Source organism: Bufo gargarizans, chromosome 1 (genome assembly GCF_014858855.1).
Source record: "Bufo gargarizans isolate SCDJY-AF-19 chromosome 1, ASM1485885v1, whole genome shotgun sequence".
In the NCBI taxonomy this organism is placed as follows: Eukaryota; Metazoa; Chordata; class Amphibia; order Anura; family Bufonidae; genus Bufo; species Bufo gargarizans.
In genome coordinates, this window is record NC_058080.1 from 730,332,866 (window position 1) to 730,349,720 (window position 16,855).

The following is a 16,855-nucleotide window of genomic DNA, read 5'->3' on the forward strand; positions in this document are numbered from 1 at the left end:
TTTATAAAAAAAAAAAAAAAAAAATTCAGCAGTTTTGGTCATAAAGGTTTAACTCTTTGCCTATCTGTGTTAGACACCAATAGTAAATGACTCACAAACGTGAGTGCACGTGCTAAGCCTACACGCCAAGTATAACACCAAAGGAGAGAGAGACTAGCACAAATAGCAATGAGTATAAACTTTATTATAATCTCCAAAAGGAGAAAGAAAATCCAATAAAAAACAATAAAAGACAATACAATGGTGAATAAAGAACAAACAGGATAAAAACAGAACACCACTAGGCAATGTATACACCAGTACTGACAAGGTCACAAAGATGCTATGTAGTAAGTAGATAACCCAAAATGGGCATATAATATATGGACCCGGTCAGAACCGTAAGCACAATACTAAAACCAAATACAATACATCCATATAAAGTGCAAAGTGCAAATTGGTCATAAAATGTCATCTGATCTTCATCTAAGTCACAACAATAGACATGCAATGAACGGTTACTGAAAAAACAATAACATGAATACCTAAGTGGTGAACCAGAGAGCCCCGACGCACGTGAGCTTCCTCAAGGGGTGTATATTGAGAAAACTTACGCGAAACGTGCGTCGGGGCTCTGGTTTACTACTTAGGTATTCATGTTATTGTTTTTTCAGTAACCGTTCATTGCATTATCCATGTACTTTGCACTTTGCACTTTATATGGATGTATTGTATTTGGTTTTAATTTGTTCTTTATTCACCATTGTATTGTCTTTTATTGTTTTTTATTGGATTTTCTGTCTCCTTTTGGGAGATTATAATAAGGTTTATACTCATTGCTATTTGTGCTAGTCTATCTTTGCCTAGCATCTTATTTTCACTTTCAGCCTTTATTTGCCGGCTATGTGTATCCCTTATCTTTGAACAGCTCAAAAAGACTTATTTAAGCCATATTCTTATCAGTAAGATAATAACTGAGCTTTAAGGGCTCTTTCACACCTGCATTCTTTTCTTCCGGCATAGAGTTCCGTCGTCGGGGCTCTATGCCGGAAGAATCCTGATCAGTTTTATCCTAATGCATTCTGAATGGAGAGAAATCCGTTCAGGATGCATCAGGATGTCTTCAGTTCCGGACCGAAACGTTTTTTGGCCGGAGAAAGAACCGCAGCATGCTGCGCTTTTTGCTCCGGCCAAAAATCCTGAAGACTTGCCGCAAGGCCGGATCCGGAATGAATGCCCATTGAAAGGCATTGATCCGGATCCGGCCTTAAGCTAAACGTCGTTTCGGCGCATTGCCGGATCCGACGTTTAGCTTTTTCTGAATGGTTACCATGGCTGCCGGGACGCTAAAGTCCTGGCAGCCATGGTAAAGTGTAGTGGGGAGCGGGGGAGCAGTAAACTTACCGTCCGTGCGGCTCCCGGGGCGCTCCAGAGTGACGTCAGGGCGCCCCCAAGTGCATGGATCACGTGATCACATGGCACGTCATCCATGCACATGGGTGCTCTGACGTCATTCTGGAGCGCCCCGGGAGCCGCACGGACGGTAAGTATACCGCTCCCCCGCTCCCCACTACTACTATGGCAACCAGGACTTTAATAGCGTCCTGGCTGCCATAGTAACACTGAACGCATTTTGAATACGGATCCGTCTTCAAATGCTTTCAGTTCACTTGCGTTTTTCCGGATCCGGCGTGTAATTCCGGCAAGTGGAGTACACGCCGGATCCGGACAACGCAAGTGTGAAAGAAGCCTAATGAATGTTTTTGAGGTCAGGAGATCAGACATAAGGAGCCGTCAGCTGAGATGCCTGATGGGAAACACAGAGTCGGTACTAGAGAATCTCAAGGCTGTACAGAGAAAGGGACTGCAAACTTTTAATAAAGACCAAATGAAAAAAAAAAAATTTTGCCAAACGTTTCCTGTAGTTGCAGATCAGACGTGCACAACGGTCAGGAGTAATTCTTGACCATTCTTCTTTACAGAACTGTTTCAGTTCAGCAATATTCTTGGGATGTCTGGTGTGAATCGCTTTCTTGAGGTCATGCCACATCATCTCAATCGGGTTGAGGTCAGGACACTGACTAGGCCACTCCAGAAGGCGTATTTTCTTCTGTTTAAGCCATTCTGTTGTTGATTTACTTCTATGCTTTGGGTCGTTGTCCTGTTGCAACACCCATCTTCTGTTGAGCTTCAGCTGGTGGACAGATGGCCTTAAGTTCTCCTGCAAAATGTCTTGATAAACTTGGAAATTCATTTTTCCTTCGATGATAGGAATCCGTCCAGGCCCTGACGCAGCAAAGCAGCCCCAAACCATGATGCCCCCACCACCATACTTCACAGTTGCAATGAGTTTTGATGTTGGTGTGCTGTGCCTCTTTTTCTCCACACATAGTGTTGTGTGTTTCTTCCAAACAACTCAACTTTGGTTTCATCTGTCCACAGAATATTTTGCCAGTACTGCTGTGGAACATCCAGGTGCTCTTGTGCAAACTGTAAACGGGCAGCAATGTTTTTTTTTTTGGACAGCAGTGGCTTCCTCTGTGGTATCCTCCCATGAAATCCATTCTTGTTTAGTGTTTTACGTATCGTAGATTCGCTAACGGGGATGTTAGCATATGCCAGAGACTTTTGTAAGTCTTTAGCTGACACTCTAGGATTCTTCTTCACCTCATTGAGCAGTCTGCGCTGTGCTCTTGCAGTCATCTTTACAGGACGGCCACTCCTAGGGAGAGTAGCAGCAGTGCTGAACTTTCTCCATTTATAGACAATTTGTCTTACCGTGGACTGATGAACAGCAAGGCTTTTGGAGATACTTTTATAACCCTTTCCAGCTTTATGTTGGCGCTATATAAGAAACTGTAAGTGCTTAACACATGGGATGAGCAACATCTTGAAGGATTTCAGCCATTGCCTGAGACTCCTCAGATTCTTAATCATAGGTCTTCTGAGAGTTCTTTTGTGCGAGGCATCATTCACATCAGGCAATGCTTCTTATGAAAAGCAAACCCAGAACTGGTGTGTGTTTTTTATATGGCAGGGCAGCTGTAACCAACACCTCCAATCTCATCTCACTGATTGGACTCCAGTTGGCTGACACCTCACTCCAATTAGCTCTTGGAGATGTCATTAGTCTAGGGGTTCACATACTTTTTCCACCTGCACTGTGAATGTTTACATGGTGTGTTCAATAAAAACATGGTAACATTTAATTATTTGTGTGTTATTAGTTTAAGCAGACTGTGATTGTCTATTGTTGTGACTTAGATGAAGATCAGATCACATTTTATGACAAATTTGTACAGAAATCCATATCATTCCAAAGGGTTCACTTACTTTTTCTTGCAACTGTATAGTAGATACTCTTCTCTTATCGTATAAAGAGCCTGACAAATAATTTGCAATTTTGGAGGGGGGATTATTGTACTTCTTTATCGTAGCAATTATATCATAATGTTCAGTTATTCTTTTCAACCTAAGTCAAAAAACCAAAGATCTCCTTCCAATATTTCTGCTGTATCATATTCAGTGAGAACCATGTATTCTGCTTATATACATCATCCAAAGAACCTTCTTTGACACCCGGTTGGTTATTTAACAACCACACATGAGCTAGAGCCTCAATAAACTGTAATTCAAAGGTGGTGAGCTATAAGGAGAACAACAGGATTTGTAATCTCTCCACCCACTGCAGCTTTCTCCAGTTTTTAATAGTTTACCTCTAACCACTTAGATGAATCTGTGGGACAGGCAAATCCACGACTGTAAATATCAATAACTGGCCCCTCGGTAATGCAACCCCCTCTATCTGGTACCATTTCCATGATCCACTAAGTCCTGAGCCTCATAATGTTTGCCATAATATAACCTTATATTAGGAAGGCCCATACCTCCCATCTGGAGTGGCAATTACTGCAAATATTTGGTTAGGGAATACCTAATAGATCATGGGAGTCTGATTAATGGGACCCTCACTGCTAAAAAGAACTAAGGTCCTGTTTCCTGCAATAAAGTGAGATTACTGCATACAGATATTCACACCCACCACTAGAGGGAGCTCAGCAGATTACTTCCTACAGATATATACAGCCACCACTAGAGGGAGCTCAGGAGATTACTACATACAGATATATACAGCCACCACTAGAGGAAGCTCAGTAGATTACTGCATACAGATATATACAGCCACCACTAGAGGGAGCTCAGGAGATTACTGCATACAGATATATACAGCCACCACTAGAGGGAGCTTAGGAGCTTAATCCATATAGATATACAGCTACCACTAGAGGGAGCTCTGGAGATTACTGCATACAGATATATACAGCAACCAGTAGAGGGAGTTCAGGAGATTACTGCATACAGATATATATACAGCCACCACTAGAGGGAGCTCAGGATCTTACTGCATACAGATATATGCAGCCACCAATAGAGGGATTTACTACATACTCAGGGGATTACTACATACAAATACATATAGCTACTATTAGGGAGCACTCAGGGGCTTACTGTGTACAGATATATACAGCCACCACTAGGGGCAGCACAGTGGATTACTACATTCACATATATACAGCCACCACTAGTGGGAACACAGTAGATTACTACATCTAGATATATATATAGCCATCCCTAGAGGGAGCTCAGGAGATTACTGCATACAGATATATACAGACACCCCTAGAGGGAGCTCAGGAGATTACTGCATACAGATATATACAGCTACCACTAGAGGGAGCTCAGGAGATTACTGCATACAGATATATAGAGTCACCTCTAGGGAGAGATTTAGGCCTCATGCACACGACCGTTGTGTGCATCCGTGGCCGTTGTGCCGTTTTCAGTTTTTTTTTCGCTGACCCATTGACTTTCAATGGGTCCGTGGAAAAATCGGAAAATGCACCGTTTTGCAGCCGAGACTGTGATCCGTGTATCCTGTCCGTCAAAAAAATAGGACCTGTCCTATTTTTTTGACGGACAACGGTTCACGGACCCATTCAAGTCAATGGGTCCGTGAAAGAACACGGATGCACACAAGATTGGCATCCGTGTCCGTGATCCGTGGCCGTAGGTTACTTTCATACAGACGGATCCGAAGATCCGTCTGCATAAAAGCTTTTTCAGAGCTGAGTTTTCACTTCGTGAAAACTCAGATCCGACAGTATATTCTAACACAGAGGCGTTCCCATAGTGATGGGGACGCTTCAGGTTAGAATATACTAAAAGAACTGTGTACATGACTGCCCTCTGCTGCAGAACCCCCCCCCTGTAGTTAACACATTGGTGGCCAGTGCGGCCGGCCCCCCCCCTCCCTCCCCTGTAGTTAACTCATTGGTAGCCAGCCCCCCTCCCTCCCCTGTAGTTAACTCGTTGGTAGCCAGTGGGCCCCCCCCTCCCTCCCCTGTAGTTAACTCGTTGGTGGCCAGCCCCCCCTCCCCTGTAGTTAACTCATTGGTGGCCAGTGGGCCCCCCCTCCCTCCGCTGTAGTTAACTCGTTGGTGGCCAGTGGGCCCTCTCCCCTCCCTCCCCCTCCTAATTAAAATCTCCCCCCCTATCATTGGTGGCAGTGGAGAGTACCGATCGGAGTCCCAGTTTAATCGCTGGGGCTCCGATCGGTAACCATGGCAACCGGGACGCTACTGCAGTCCCGATTGCCATGGTTACTTAGCAATTTGTAGAAGCATTATACTTACCTGCGAGCTGCGATGTCTGTGTCTGGCCGGGAGCTCCTCCTACTGGTAAGTGACAGGTCTGTGCGGTGCATTGCTTAATGATCTGTCACTTACCAGTAGGAGGAGCTCCCGGCCGGTCACAGACATCGCAGCTCGCAGGTAAGTATGATGCTTCTACAAATTGCTAAGTAACCATGCAGTAGCGTCCCGGTTGCCATGGTTACCGATTGGAGCACCAGCGATTAAACTGGGACTCTGATCGGGACTCTCCACTGCCACCAATGATAGTGGGGAGATTTTAATTAGGAGGGGGAGGGAGGGGAGAGGGCCCACTGGCCACCAACGAGTTAACTACAGGGGAGGGAGGGGGGGGCCCCACTGGCCACCAACGAGTTAATTACAGGGGAGTGTCGGGGGGGCCCACTGGCTACCAATGAGTTAACTACAAGGGAGGGAGGGGGGCCCACTGGCTACCAATGAGTTAACTACAGGGGAGGGAGGGGGGGCCCACTGGCTACCAATGAGTTAACTACAGGGGAGGGAGGGGGGGCCCACTGGCCACCAATGAGTTAACTACAGGGGAGGGGGGGGGCTGCCGCACTGGCCACCAATGAGTTAAAAACAGGGGGGGGGGGGGTTCTGCCCCCTGCTGCCTGGCAGCACCTGCCAGGCAGCAGGGGGTAGTCATGTACACAGTTTTTTAGTATATTCTAACCTGAAGCATCCCCATCACCATGGGAACGCCTCTGTGTTAGAATATACTGTCGGATCTGAGTTTCACGATCTAGCTCATATCCGACAGTATATTCTAACATAGAGGCGTTCCCATGGTGATGGGGACGCTTCAAGTTTAAATATACCATCGGATTGGAGAAAACTCTGATCTGATGGTATAAAAGGGACTCCTGACTTTACATTGAAAGTCAATGGGGACGGATCCGTTTGCAATTGCACCATATTGTGTCAACGTCAAATGGATCCGTCCCCATTGACTTGCATTTTAATTCAGGACGGATCCGTTTGGCTCCGCACGGCCAGGTGGACACCAAAACGACATTTTTTTCATGTCCGTGGATCCTCCAAAAATCAAGGAAGACCCACGGACGAAAAAACGGTCACGGATCACGGACCTACGGACCCCGTTTTTGCGGACCGTGAAAAAATACTGTCGTGTGCATGAGGCCTAAGAGATTAGTGCATTCAGATATATACAACCACTACTGGGGGGAGGCTCTGGAGATTACTAGATACTGCTATATACAGCCACCACTAGAGAGCGCTCAGGAGATTACACCGCGCAAGGCAATGCACTGCTACTTCTAGTTATTGTTTGCTTTTACATTTCAGAAATGGTAGTGTGCACCTGAACTTATTTTTCACATTTTTTGCAGGTGCTGGTCTAACTTTTTTTTTGCATACAGATATATATATAGCCACCACAAGAGGGAGTTTAGGAGATTACTACATACAGATATATACAGTCACCACTAGAGGGAGCTCAGGAGATTACTACATACAGATATATACAGCCACCACTAGAGGGAGCTCAGGAGATTACTGCATACAGATATATACAGCCATCACTAGAGGGAGCTTAGGAGATTACTGCATACAGATATATACAGCCATCACTAGAGGGAGCTCAGGAGATTACTGCATACAGATATATACAGCCACCACTAGAGGGAGCTTAGGAGATTACTGCATACAGATATATACAGCCACCACTAGAGGGAGTTTAGGAGATTACTACATACAGATATATACAGCCACCACTAGAGGGAGCTTAGGAGATTACTACATACAGATATAAACAGCCACCACTAGAGGGAGCTCAGGAGATTACTGCATACAGATATATACAGCCATCACTAGAGGGAGCTTATGAGATTACTACATACAGATATATACAGCCGCCACTAGAGGGAGCTCAGGGGATTACTGCATACAGATATATACAGCCATCACTAGAGGGAGCTTAGGAGATTACTACATACAGATATATACAGCCACCACTAGAGGGAGTTTAGGAGATTACTACATACAGATATATACAGCCACCACTAGAGGGAGTTTAGGAGATTACTACATACAGATATATACAGCCACCACTAGAGGGAGCTCAGGAGATTACTGCATACAGATATATACAGCCACCACTAGAGGGAGCTCAGGAGAATACTACATACAAATATATACAGCCACCACTAGAGGGCACTCAGGAGATTACTGCATACAGATATATACAGCCACCACTAGAGGGAGCTCAGGAGAATACTACATATAAATACATACAGCCACCACTAGAGGGAGCTCAGGAGATTACTGCATACAGATATATACAGCCACCACTAGAGGGAGCTCAGGAGAACACTACATACAGATATATACAGCCACCACTAGAGGGCACTCAGGAGATTACTGCATACAGATATATACAGCCACAACTAGAGGTAGCTGATAAGTTTACTGTATTATATAATTCAATGTATGCATTAAGCTCCTAAATTCCCCCTAATGGTGGGTGCAGTTAGACTAAATGTGAATCTTCAACTGCTAGATATATTATATATTACCTAATTAGGCTAGTTTCACACTTGCATTTATCGGATTCAGCAGCCTGCTCGAATTCTCCGGATCCGGCTTGGCTAGATACTGCCATTCACCATCAGACCCCATTGACTATATTAGCATCTGGTCAGTTTCTGGCATAAGTGCCGGGTTTTGGCCAGACAGAAACTGGTGCGTACAGCATTTTTTGTCTGCCAGAAACCCTGCACTCGATGCCAGAAACCGTCCAGCTCTCCGCAGGATCACATTATAGTCAAAGAGGTCCTGGGAATACGGCAGTATCCAGCCGGGCTGAATCCGGCGAACTCCGGCAGACTGTTCTCAGCCCGGAACAGCCTGCCAAATCCGATAAATGCAAGCGTGAAACTAGCCTTAATTAGCACAGCATCTACTAGATAAATACAACATAGTGCTCGATTATGCACATTGCCTTCAGAGACAAAATGAACACCCCCTCACAAATCTAACCTGTGACATTTCCGATAAATACATGGTCACTGCTTTGATTTCTGTGCAGATCACAGGAAGCGCGGTGATAGAAACGTCATCTTGCCGTACAGGACATCACCTACATAATGGTACGTCGCTCCATTTTCCTTCAGATTGAATGATGTGAGTGCATGCAGTCCACAGATATTTTGCAATTCCATAAGACAAGTGTGCCCCGATACTGTCCTTAGCATATCATCAATAACATTTTCAGAAAAATGACATTTCATTGACTGGTTGGTTACTTCAAAGGAATGTATCACCTGTAATTTTTTTCTAAGTTGTTTTTATTTTTCGATATAGATTTTTTAATTCTATTTTCTGTTCATAATTATATGGGTGTCAATCATTAACAGCACAAAAAATTGTTTTACAGCAGCCACAAGGATCATAGAAACCTGTAGCCTGGAGATAACTCTATGGGAGAGTGTTGTGGGCATGCTCTGTGACCTGTGCTAAGGTCATTGTGCAGGTGACCTCACCTGTTGTGAATGGTGGATCCTGTATTAGTGTTATTGTAATCCTGCCTGTGGTGATAATGAGATGACTGCTGAACAGTGATCTTTACAGAACAGGAAGTGTCAGCCTTAGGCCTCATGCACACGACCGTTTTTTTTTACGGTCCGCAAAAACGGGGTCTGTAGGTCCGTGAACAGTGACCGTTTTTCATCCGTGGGTCTTCCTTGATTTTTGGAGGATCCACGGACATGAAAAAAAAGTCATTTTGGTGTCCGCCTGGCCGTGCAGAGCCAAACGGATCCGTCCTGAATTACAATGCAAGTCAATGGGGACGGATCCGTTTGACGTTGACACAATATGGTGCCATTGCAAACGGATCCGTCCCCATTGACTTTCAATGTAAAGTCTGGAGTCTCTTTTATACCATCGGATCAGAGTTTTCTCCAATCCGATGGTATATTTTAACTTGAAGCGTCCCCATCACCATAGGAACGCCTCTATGTTAGAATATACTGTCGGATATGAGTTAGATCGTGAAACTCAAATCCGACAGTATATTCTAACACAGAGGCGTTCCCATGGTGATGGGGACGCTTCAGGTTAGAATATACCAAAAGAACTGTGTACATGACTGCCCCCTGCTGCCTGGCAGGTGCTGCCAGGCAGCAGACCCCCCCCCCTGTTTTTAACTCATTGGTGGCCAGTGTGGCCGGCCCCCCCCCTGTAGTTAACTCTTTGTTGTACAGTGCGGCTGGCCCCCCTCCCTCCCCTGTAGTTAACTCTTCGTTGTCCAGTGCGGCCGCCCCCCCCTCCCCCCTGTAGTTAACTCTTCGTTGTCCAGTGCGGCCGCCCCCCCTCCCCCCTGTAGTTAACTCTTCGTTGTCCAGTGCGGCCAGCCCCCCCTCCCCCCTGTAGTTAACTCTTCGTTGTCCAGTGCGGCCGGCCCCCCCTCCCTCCCCTGTAGTTAACTCTTCGTTGTCCAGTGCGGCCGGCCCCCCCTCCCTCCCCTGTAGTTAACTCTTCGTTGTCCAGTGCGGCCGGCCCCCCCTCCCTCCCCTGTAGTTAACTCTTCGTTGTCTAGTGCAGCCGGCCCCCCTCCCTCCCCTGTAGTTAACTCTTCGTTGTCCAGTGCGTACGGCCCCCCCTCCCTCCCCTGTAGTTAACTCTTCATTGTCCAGTGCGGCCGGCCACCCCTCCCTCCCCTGTAGTTAACTCGTTAGTGGCCAGTGGGCCCTCACCCCTCCCTCCCCTGTAGTTAACTCTTCGTTGTCCAGTGCGGCCGGCCCCCCCTCCCTCCCCTGTAGTTAACTCTTCGTTGTCCAGTGCGGCCGGCCCCTCCCTCCCCTGTAGTTAACTCTTCGTTGTCCAGTGCGGCCGGCCCCCCCTCCCTCCCCTGTAGTTAACTCTTCGTTGTCCAGTGCGGCCGGCCTCCCCTCCCTCCCCTGTAGTTAACTCTTCGTTGTCCAGTGCGGCCGGCCTCCCCTCCCTCCCCTGTAGTTAACTCTTCGTTGTCCAGTGCGGCCAGCCCCCCCTCCCTCCCCTGTAGTTAACTCGTTGGTGGCCAGTGGGCCCTCACCCCTCCCTCCCCCTCCTAATTAAAATCTCCCCTGCTATCATTGGTGGCAGCGGAGAGTACCGATCGGAGTCCCAGTTTAATCGCTGGGGCTCCGATCGGTAACCATGGCAACCAGGGCGCTACTGCAGTCCCGGTTGCCATGGTTACTTAGCAATTTGTAGAAGCATTATACTTACCTGCGAGCTGCGATGTCTGTGTCCGGCCGGGAGCTCCTCCTACTGGTAAGTGACAGGTCTGTGCGGCGCATTGCTTAATGATCTGTCACTTACCAGTAGGAGGAGCTCCCGGCCGGTCACAGACATCGCAGCTCGCAGGTAAGTATAATGCTTCTAAAAATTGCTAAGTAACCATGGTAACCGGGACTGCAGTAGCGTCCTGGTTGCCATGGTTACCGATCGGAGCCCCAGCGATTAAACTGGGACTCTGATCGGTACTCTCCACTGCCACCAATGATAGGGGGGAGATTTTAATCAGGAGGGGGAGGGAGGGGTGAGGGCCCACTGGCCACCAACGAGTTAACTACAGGGGAGGGAGGGGGGGCCGGCCGCACTGGACAACGAAGAGTTAACTACAGGGGAGGGAGGGAGGGGGCCCTCTGAACAACAAAGAGTTAACTACAGGGGAGGGGCCGGCCGCACTGGACAACAAAGAGTTAACTACAGGGGAGGGAGGGGGGGGGACCGGCCGCACTGGACAACAAAGAGTTAACTACAGGGGAGGGAGGGGGGCCCACTGAACAACAAAGAGTTAACTACAGGGGAGGGAGGGGGGGGGCCGGCCGCACTGGACAACAAAGAGTTAACTACAGGGGAGGGAGGGGGGGGCCGGCCGCACTGGACAACAAAGAGTTAACTACAGGGTGGGGGCCTGCCCCCTGCTGCCTGGCAGCACCTGCCAGGCAGCAGGGGGCAGTCATGTACACAGTTATTTTAGTATATTCTAACTAGAAGCGTCCCCATCACTATGGGAACGCCTCTGTGTTAGAATATACTGTCGGATCTGAGTTTTCACGAAGTGAAAACTCAGCTCTGAAAAAGCTTTTATGCAGACGGATCTTCGGATCCGTCTGTATGAAAGTAACCTACGGCCACGGATCACGGACACGGATGCCAATCTTGTGTGCATCCGTGTTCTTTCACGGACCCATTGACTTGAATGGGTCCGTGAACCGTTGTCCGTCAAAAAAATAGGACAGGTCATATTTTTTGACGGACAGGATACACGGATCACGGTCTCGGCTGCAAAACGGTGCATTTTCCGATTTTTCCACGGACCCATGGGACTCAGGGGAAAAAAGCATAAACAAAAAAACAATCAGAAAATATGTTTAGTTAAAAACCTTTAAATAACAGGCAATTCTAAAGGCCGATTCTTTACAATCTTCCTACAGTATGGACCCAGATGGACCCTCACACAACTCAAACTCCAAAAATATAAACCCCAAAAAACATGGCCCCCCTCTGACCACACAAACATTACAGTTGCAAAGGAACAGATAGCTTTTTTTTGTCCAGTGGTGGCATCATCTTTCTGAGTGGACCTGACGGTTGATGTATATGTTCTCCGTTCTGTTGGAAGGGGTGTAAGAAGCGGGCTCAGGAGCTGAGCCTGCTCCATGCACAGTGGATAGTGGCTGATACCTGACTGCAGTGGCTGAGATCAGGGACAACCCTGATCCTGGCTATGTAACCCCCTCAGATGCCATATTCAATAGTGACCATAGCATCTGAGGGGTTAGACAGATAGAACCTTTTGATTCACATGTAAGCAGATAGCAAGCAATGCCTACTGATATTTTTGAGGAATATTTGAATGATTATAATTAGTTTTAGCCTCCCCGCCCTTGAGGAGAGTCTTTAAATGTATATATTTCTGTCTACACTACAGTAACAATGGTGCTAAGGTGACATCCTTTCACTGGGGATTAGTGTTGAGCGCGAATATTCGAATTGCGAATTTTTTTCTCGAATATTGCAATTTCGAGATTTCGCGAATATTTAGAATATCATTGTATATATTCGCGAAATCGAATATTCTTATATTTTTTTTTTTAATTGTTATATTTTTTTCTTTCCCACTTCCCTAAAGTTGTTCTTACCTGTCCTTTGGATTCCTGGCTTCCTGGCTGCTCCTGTCAGTGCCCGTTGCTGCTTCTGCCGACTTCCGTGCTCATGGAGCGTCCCCATCCCCATGGGAACGTCTCCATATACTAGAATGTACTGTCGGATTTAAGAATTATGTTGAAATCGCAATTCGATTAATTCAAGTTCTAATAATCGAATTGCGATTTCAACTTAACACTGCTATATTCCATATTCGTTTTAACGAATATGGAATATAGCAGTAACCAGTAAGTTGAAATCGCAATTTGATTATTATAACTTGAAAAAATCGGATTGCGATTTCAACTTAACACTGCTATATTCCATATTAGCTAAATTACAATCTATATGGGTATTTTACGAAACTTCGTAATATTGCTCTAACTTCGTCTTTTAGAATATTCGTAATATTGCTCTAACTTCGTCTTTTAGAATATTCGTAATATTGCTCTAACTTCGTCTTTTAGAATATTCGTAATATTGCTCTAACTTCGTCTTTTAGAATATTACGAATATTCTAAAAGACGAAGTTAGAGCAATATTAAGAATATACGTAAAAAGTTGAAATCGCAATTCGATTATTATAACTTGAATTAATCGGATTGCGATTTCAACTTAAACACTTGCTATATTCCATATTCGTTAATTCTAGCCTAATATGGAATATAGCAGTGCTAAGTAGAAATCGCAATTCGATTAATTCAAGTTATAATAATCGAATTGCGATTTCAACTTAACACTGCTATATTCCATATTCGTTTTAACTAATATTCTAAAAGACGAAGTTAGAGCAATATTACGAATATTCTAAAAGACGAAGTTAGAGCAATATTACGAAATTTCGTAAAATACACATAGATTGTAATTTAGCTAATATACTGCTATAGTAATTTTTTTAATAGTGTACATATTTTACAAAACTTAAGTTCAGAAGAGGCAAAAAAATTAGAGAAAAAAAAAGGATTATAGCACTATATTAGCTAAATTACAATCTATATGTGTATTTTACGAAATTTCGTAATATTGCTCTAACTTCTTCTTTTAGAATATTCATAATATTCTAAAAGACGTAGTTAGAGCAATATTACGAAATTTCGTAAAATACACATATTAGCCTAGCCATAGTCAATTAGCATAGGAACGTTGCCTTATACTATCAAAAGAAAAAAATCGCAATACGCGATTAATTAAATCGCATATTATTCGCGATAATTGGAATAATTACGAATATTCGATTTCGACGAATATAACACGAATATTAATTCGAATATTCACGAAATATTGCGAAATCGAATATGGCACCTCCCGCTCATCACTACTGGGGATAAAGATTCAGTTTGACTCTGGTTCCCCTTCTTCCTCAACTAAAAGCTGGTACGGGCATATAAGCTCCTAGGGGGACTTGTTTTAGCTCACACTTCCTGTGGGCAGATCATAGTCCGTCCCCCTCGGAGCGCCTGTGTCTCTAAAGTAGTTGCACAGGAAGAAATATGTCCATCCATGTAATGGAGAGCTGGTTCTGTTTGTTACATTTACACTAGTGGCTCTGGACCTACAGGCCCCTAAGAGGTAGGTAAGACACATTCACCATTTGATGCTGTCAGAAAGTTGTAAGGAATGCATGCTGTTAATCTTTGCTTTGTATTTCTATATCAGTGTAACTTACCTGAGATTTTAGAGCATTCCTGGAGATGACACTCTTTAATTTCCTGAGGTTTTAGTTCTTTTTGGCAGAAACTGTGGTTCACATTCCGGTTATTATCAGTATCGAAACACTGCACGGTTCTTTGTTGGACGCCCTCCCCACATGATGCTGAACACTGAAACAAACATCATATGGGGTAAAATCTACTTTTCATATCTGATTAGGTTTCCTACAGTTAGTTTGAGATACAACATATATTCCACGTTATAATGCAATTCATTGTATATGAATTAAAGAGGTTTTCCAATGGGAAATAAATTGAAGGCAGCAGGCAGGCTCAGAGGGGGTTAAAAATAATCACCTTAAAGGGGTTGTCTCACCTCAATAATCAACATTAAACAGTTCCTTGTAGCCCTAGGATCCTTTCTTCCATGTAGTTTATTTTTCAATGATGCCTCTTTCACTTTGTCTTCTCCTTCAAACAGCTCCAAATTTCATGCTCGTTTCTAGGGGTTATGTCCACCACTGTAGTGTTCTCAGCAGTGGCTGCGCAGGCCGGCTGCTCTGGTGGTCGGGTTTCACAGGAGCAAGCCTCTCCAGGCTCTGACCACCTCGTCACTGCTGAAAGAGTGTACTACAAGCGCCTAGGGTCTTTCAGCTCCGCCCCCAGCAAGCAGGGAATCGAGGCCTTGAGAGCCGAAACAGAGCTTGGAAATAGTGAAGTGAGACAGCTCCTTTAAGGATCCCCTGTTGCTCCTGTTCTTGGGTCCCTGCTGCTTGGGTCCCTTCTGGTCTCTACTTTCTGGTCCTGTCTCGACACACAGGAAACGCCTGGACCGCCAATCACTGGCCACAGTGGTGACCCGCTTCAGCCAGTGATTGGTCAAGCAGGAATTTCCTGTGTGTCGCGACAGGACCAGGAAGTAGAGACAAGACCAGGAAGTAGAGATCAGAGGGGACCCAGACAGCATCGGAACTGGAGTGATGTGAATGTCCTTTATTTTTAGCCACCACGAGCTCCCAAAAAAACCTCAATTCTCATTAACACCCTGCATCGGAGGTCTTGGTCATGTTGAGTGAGGATATGTATTTTTGGCCATACATCTAGTAAAAGTAATACCTTAAAAATCCCCCACCGATCTATTCTGACATCGGTCTCAGAAATCTGACCACTTAGCCAACCTCTAGTTGTAGTTCTGACCTACCTTAGCCTTAGTAAACCTGAATAATTGGCTGAGTGGCCACATTTTCATTTCGAGAGGGAACTGGAAGTCGAGACAGTTTTGGGAGACCAGGAGGTGTTGGAACAGGAACAGGTATTACTTTTTGAAACTAAGTTATTACTTTTTTAAAAAGCTTTTGTAATTAATTCTTCTTTTTTTTTTTTATTACAAAAATTCTTGGCCAAGGAATTTGTTGGATTTTCAACACATCTGATTCTCTGCCAAAGCAACTGGGAATGTCTATGATGAGGGTTGTTCGTCAGCTGTCTATGGTCGGCTTGGCAAAGGTCAACACAAAACTCCAAGGTCACATATAAAATGACAGCTATAAAATATGTGTAAGTCAATAAAAAATTTGAAATCCACACAGGGCAGTAGAGCTTGAGAAGAGTATGAGGAGGATCTGAGCATGGCTCGAGGGAAAGGAGAAACGTTCCTCAACTTTAAGCCACACCCAGATCCCATAGATGGCGCAAAGGTCAATAAGTCAATAGGCTCTATCAGCATTATTCATAACTGTCATGGCTTCCTAAAATGGAATACCTCATGTATGCTATCTTAGTGTCTTTTATTAGATATAAGTCTCTGTATAAATGGTATCCTGGAGGTAGCCATATTGGAGGCACACCCTTCCTGAAAAGACAGTACAGACAGGTGCATGTGCTTTATGGCAGCTATAATGAATGAGAATCAATAGACAGAGAGATGTAACTGATCATTACAGTCTCAAGGAATTGATGGCATACAGGCCCTCCCCCAGAGACCAGGGAGTGACAGAGGAGTTTCAGGCAGAACCTTATCAGTGTCTATAGTGTTACTATCCTGCCTTATCTAGGCCCTTTTATAATAATGAGATGACTCTGCTCATTCTGTCCCAGTCTATACAGCAAATATGACAAGTGAGCTGCAGTAAAGATGAAACATCAGGCTATTACTACTGCCCTATTGGCCAGTGCAGTATTTCAAGAAGGTCCAAATTTAGTCTTAGGTTCTGCTCACCTCTGCCCTATGGCTTCCATTCATAATGTAAGCCACCATGCTAGGCCAGACCATATGATCGATCCAAAAATGACGGAACCTTCTCCACAGGCTCAGGGTGAACACAGCCGTATGCCCATACCCAGTCAGTGACATTTGAC

The 16,855-nt window shown here is 45.1% G+C and overlaps 1 protein-coding gene across 2 annotated transcripts in view; it reads right to left on the reverse strand.

Moving 5' to 3' along the window:
- Positions 1-16,855, reverse strand: part of ADAMTS12 (ADAM metallopeptidase with thrombospondin type 1 motif 12) — a 584,548-nt gene that overhangs the window by 91,008 nt on the left and 476,685 nt on the right. For both annotated transcript variants that reach the window (XM_044276409.1, XM_044276408.1), the window contains exon 23: positions 14,515-14,668. In XM_044276409.1, the coding sequence (XP_044132344.1) occupies positions 14,515-14,668 (154 nt within the window). The remainder of the gene's footprint in view (positions 1-14,514; positions 14,669-16,855) is intronic.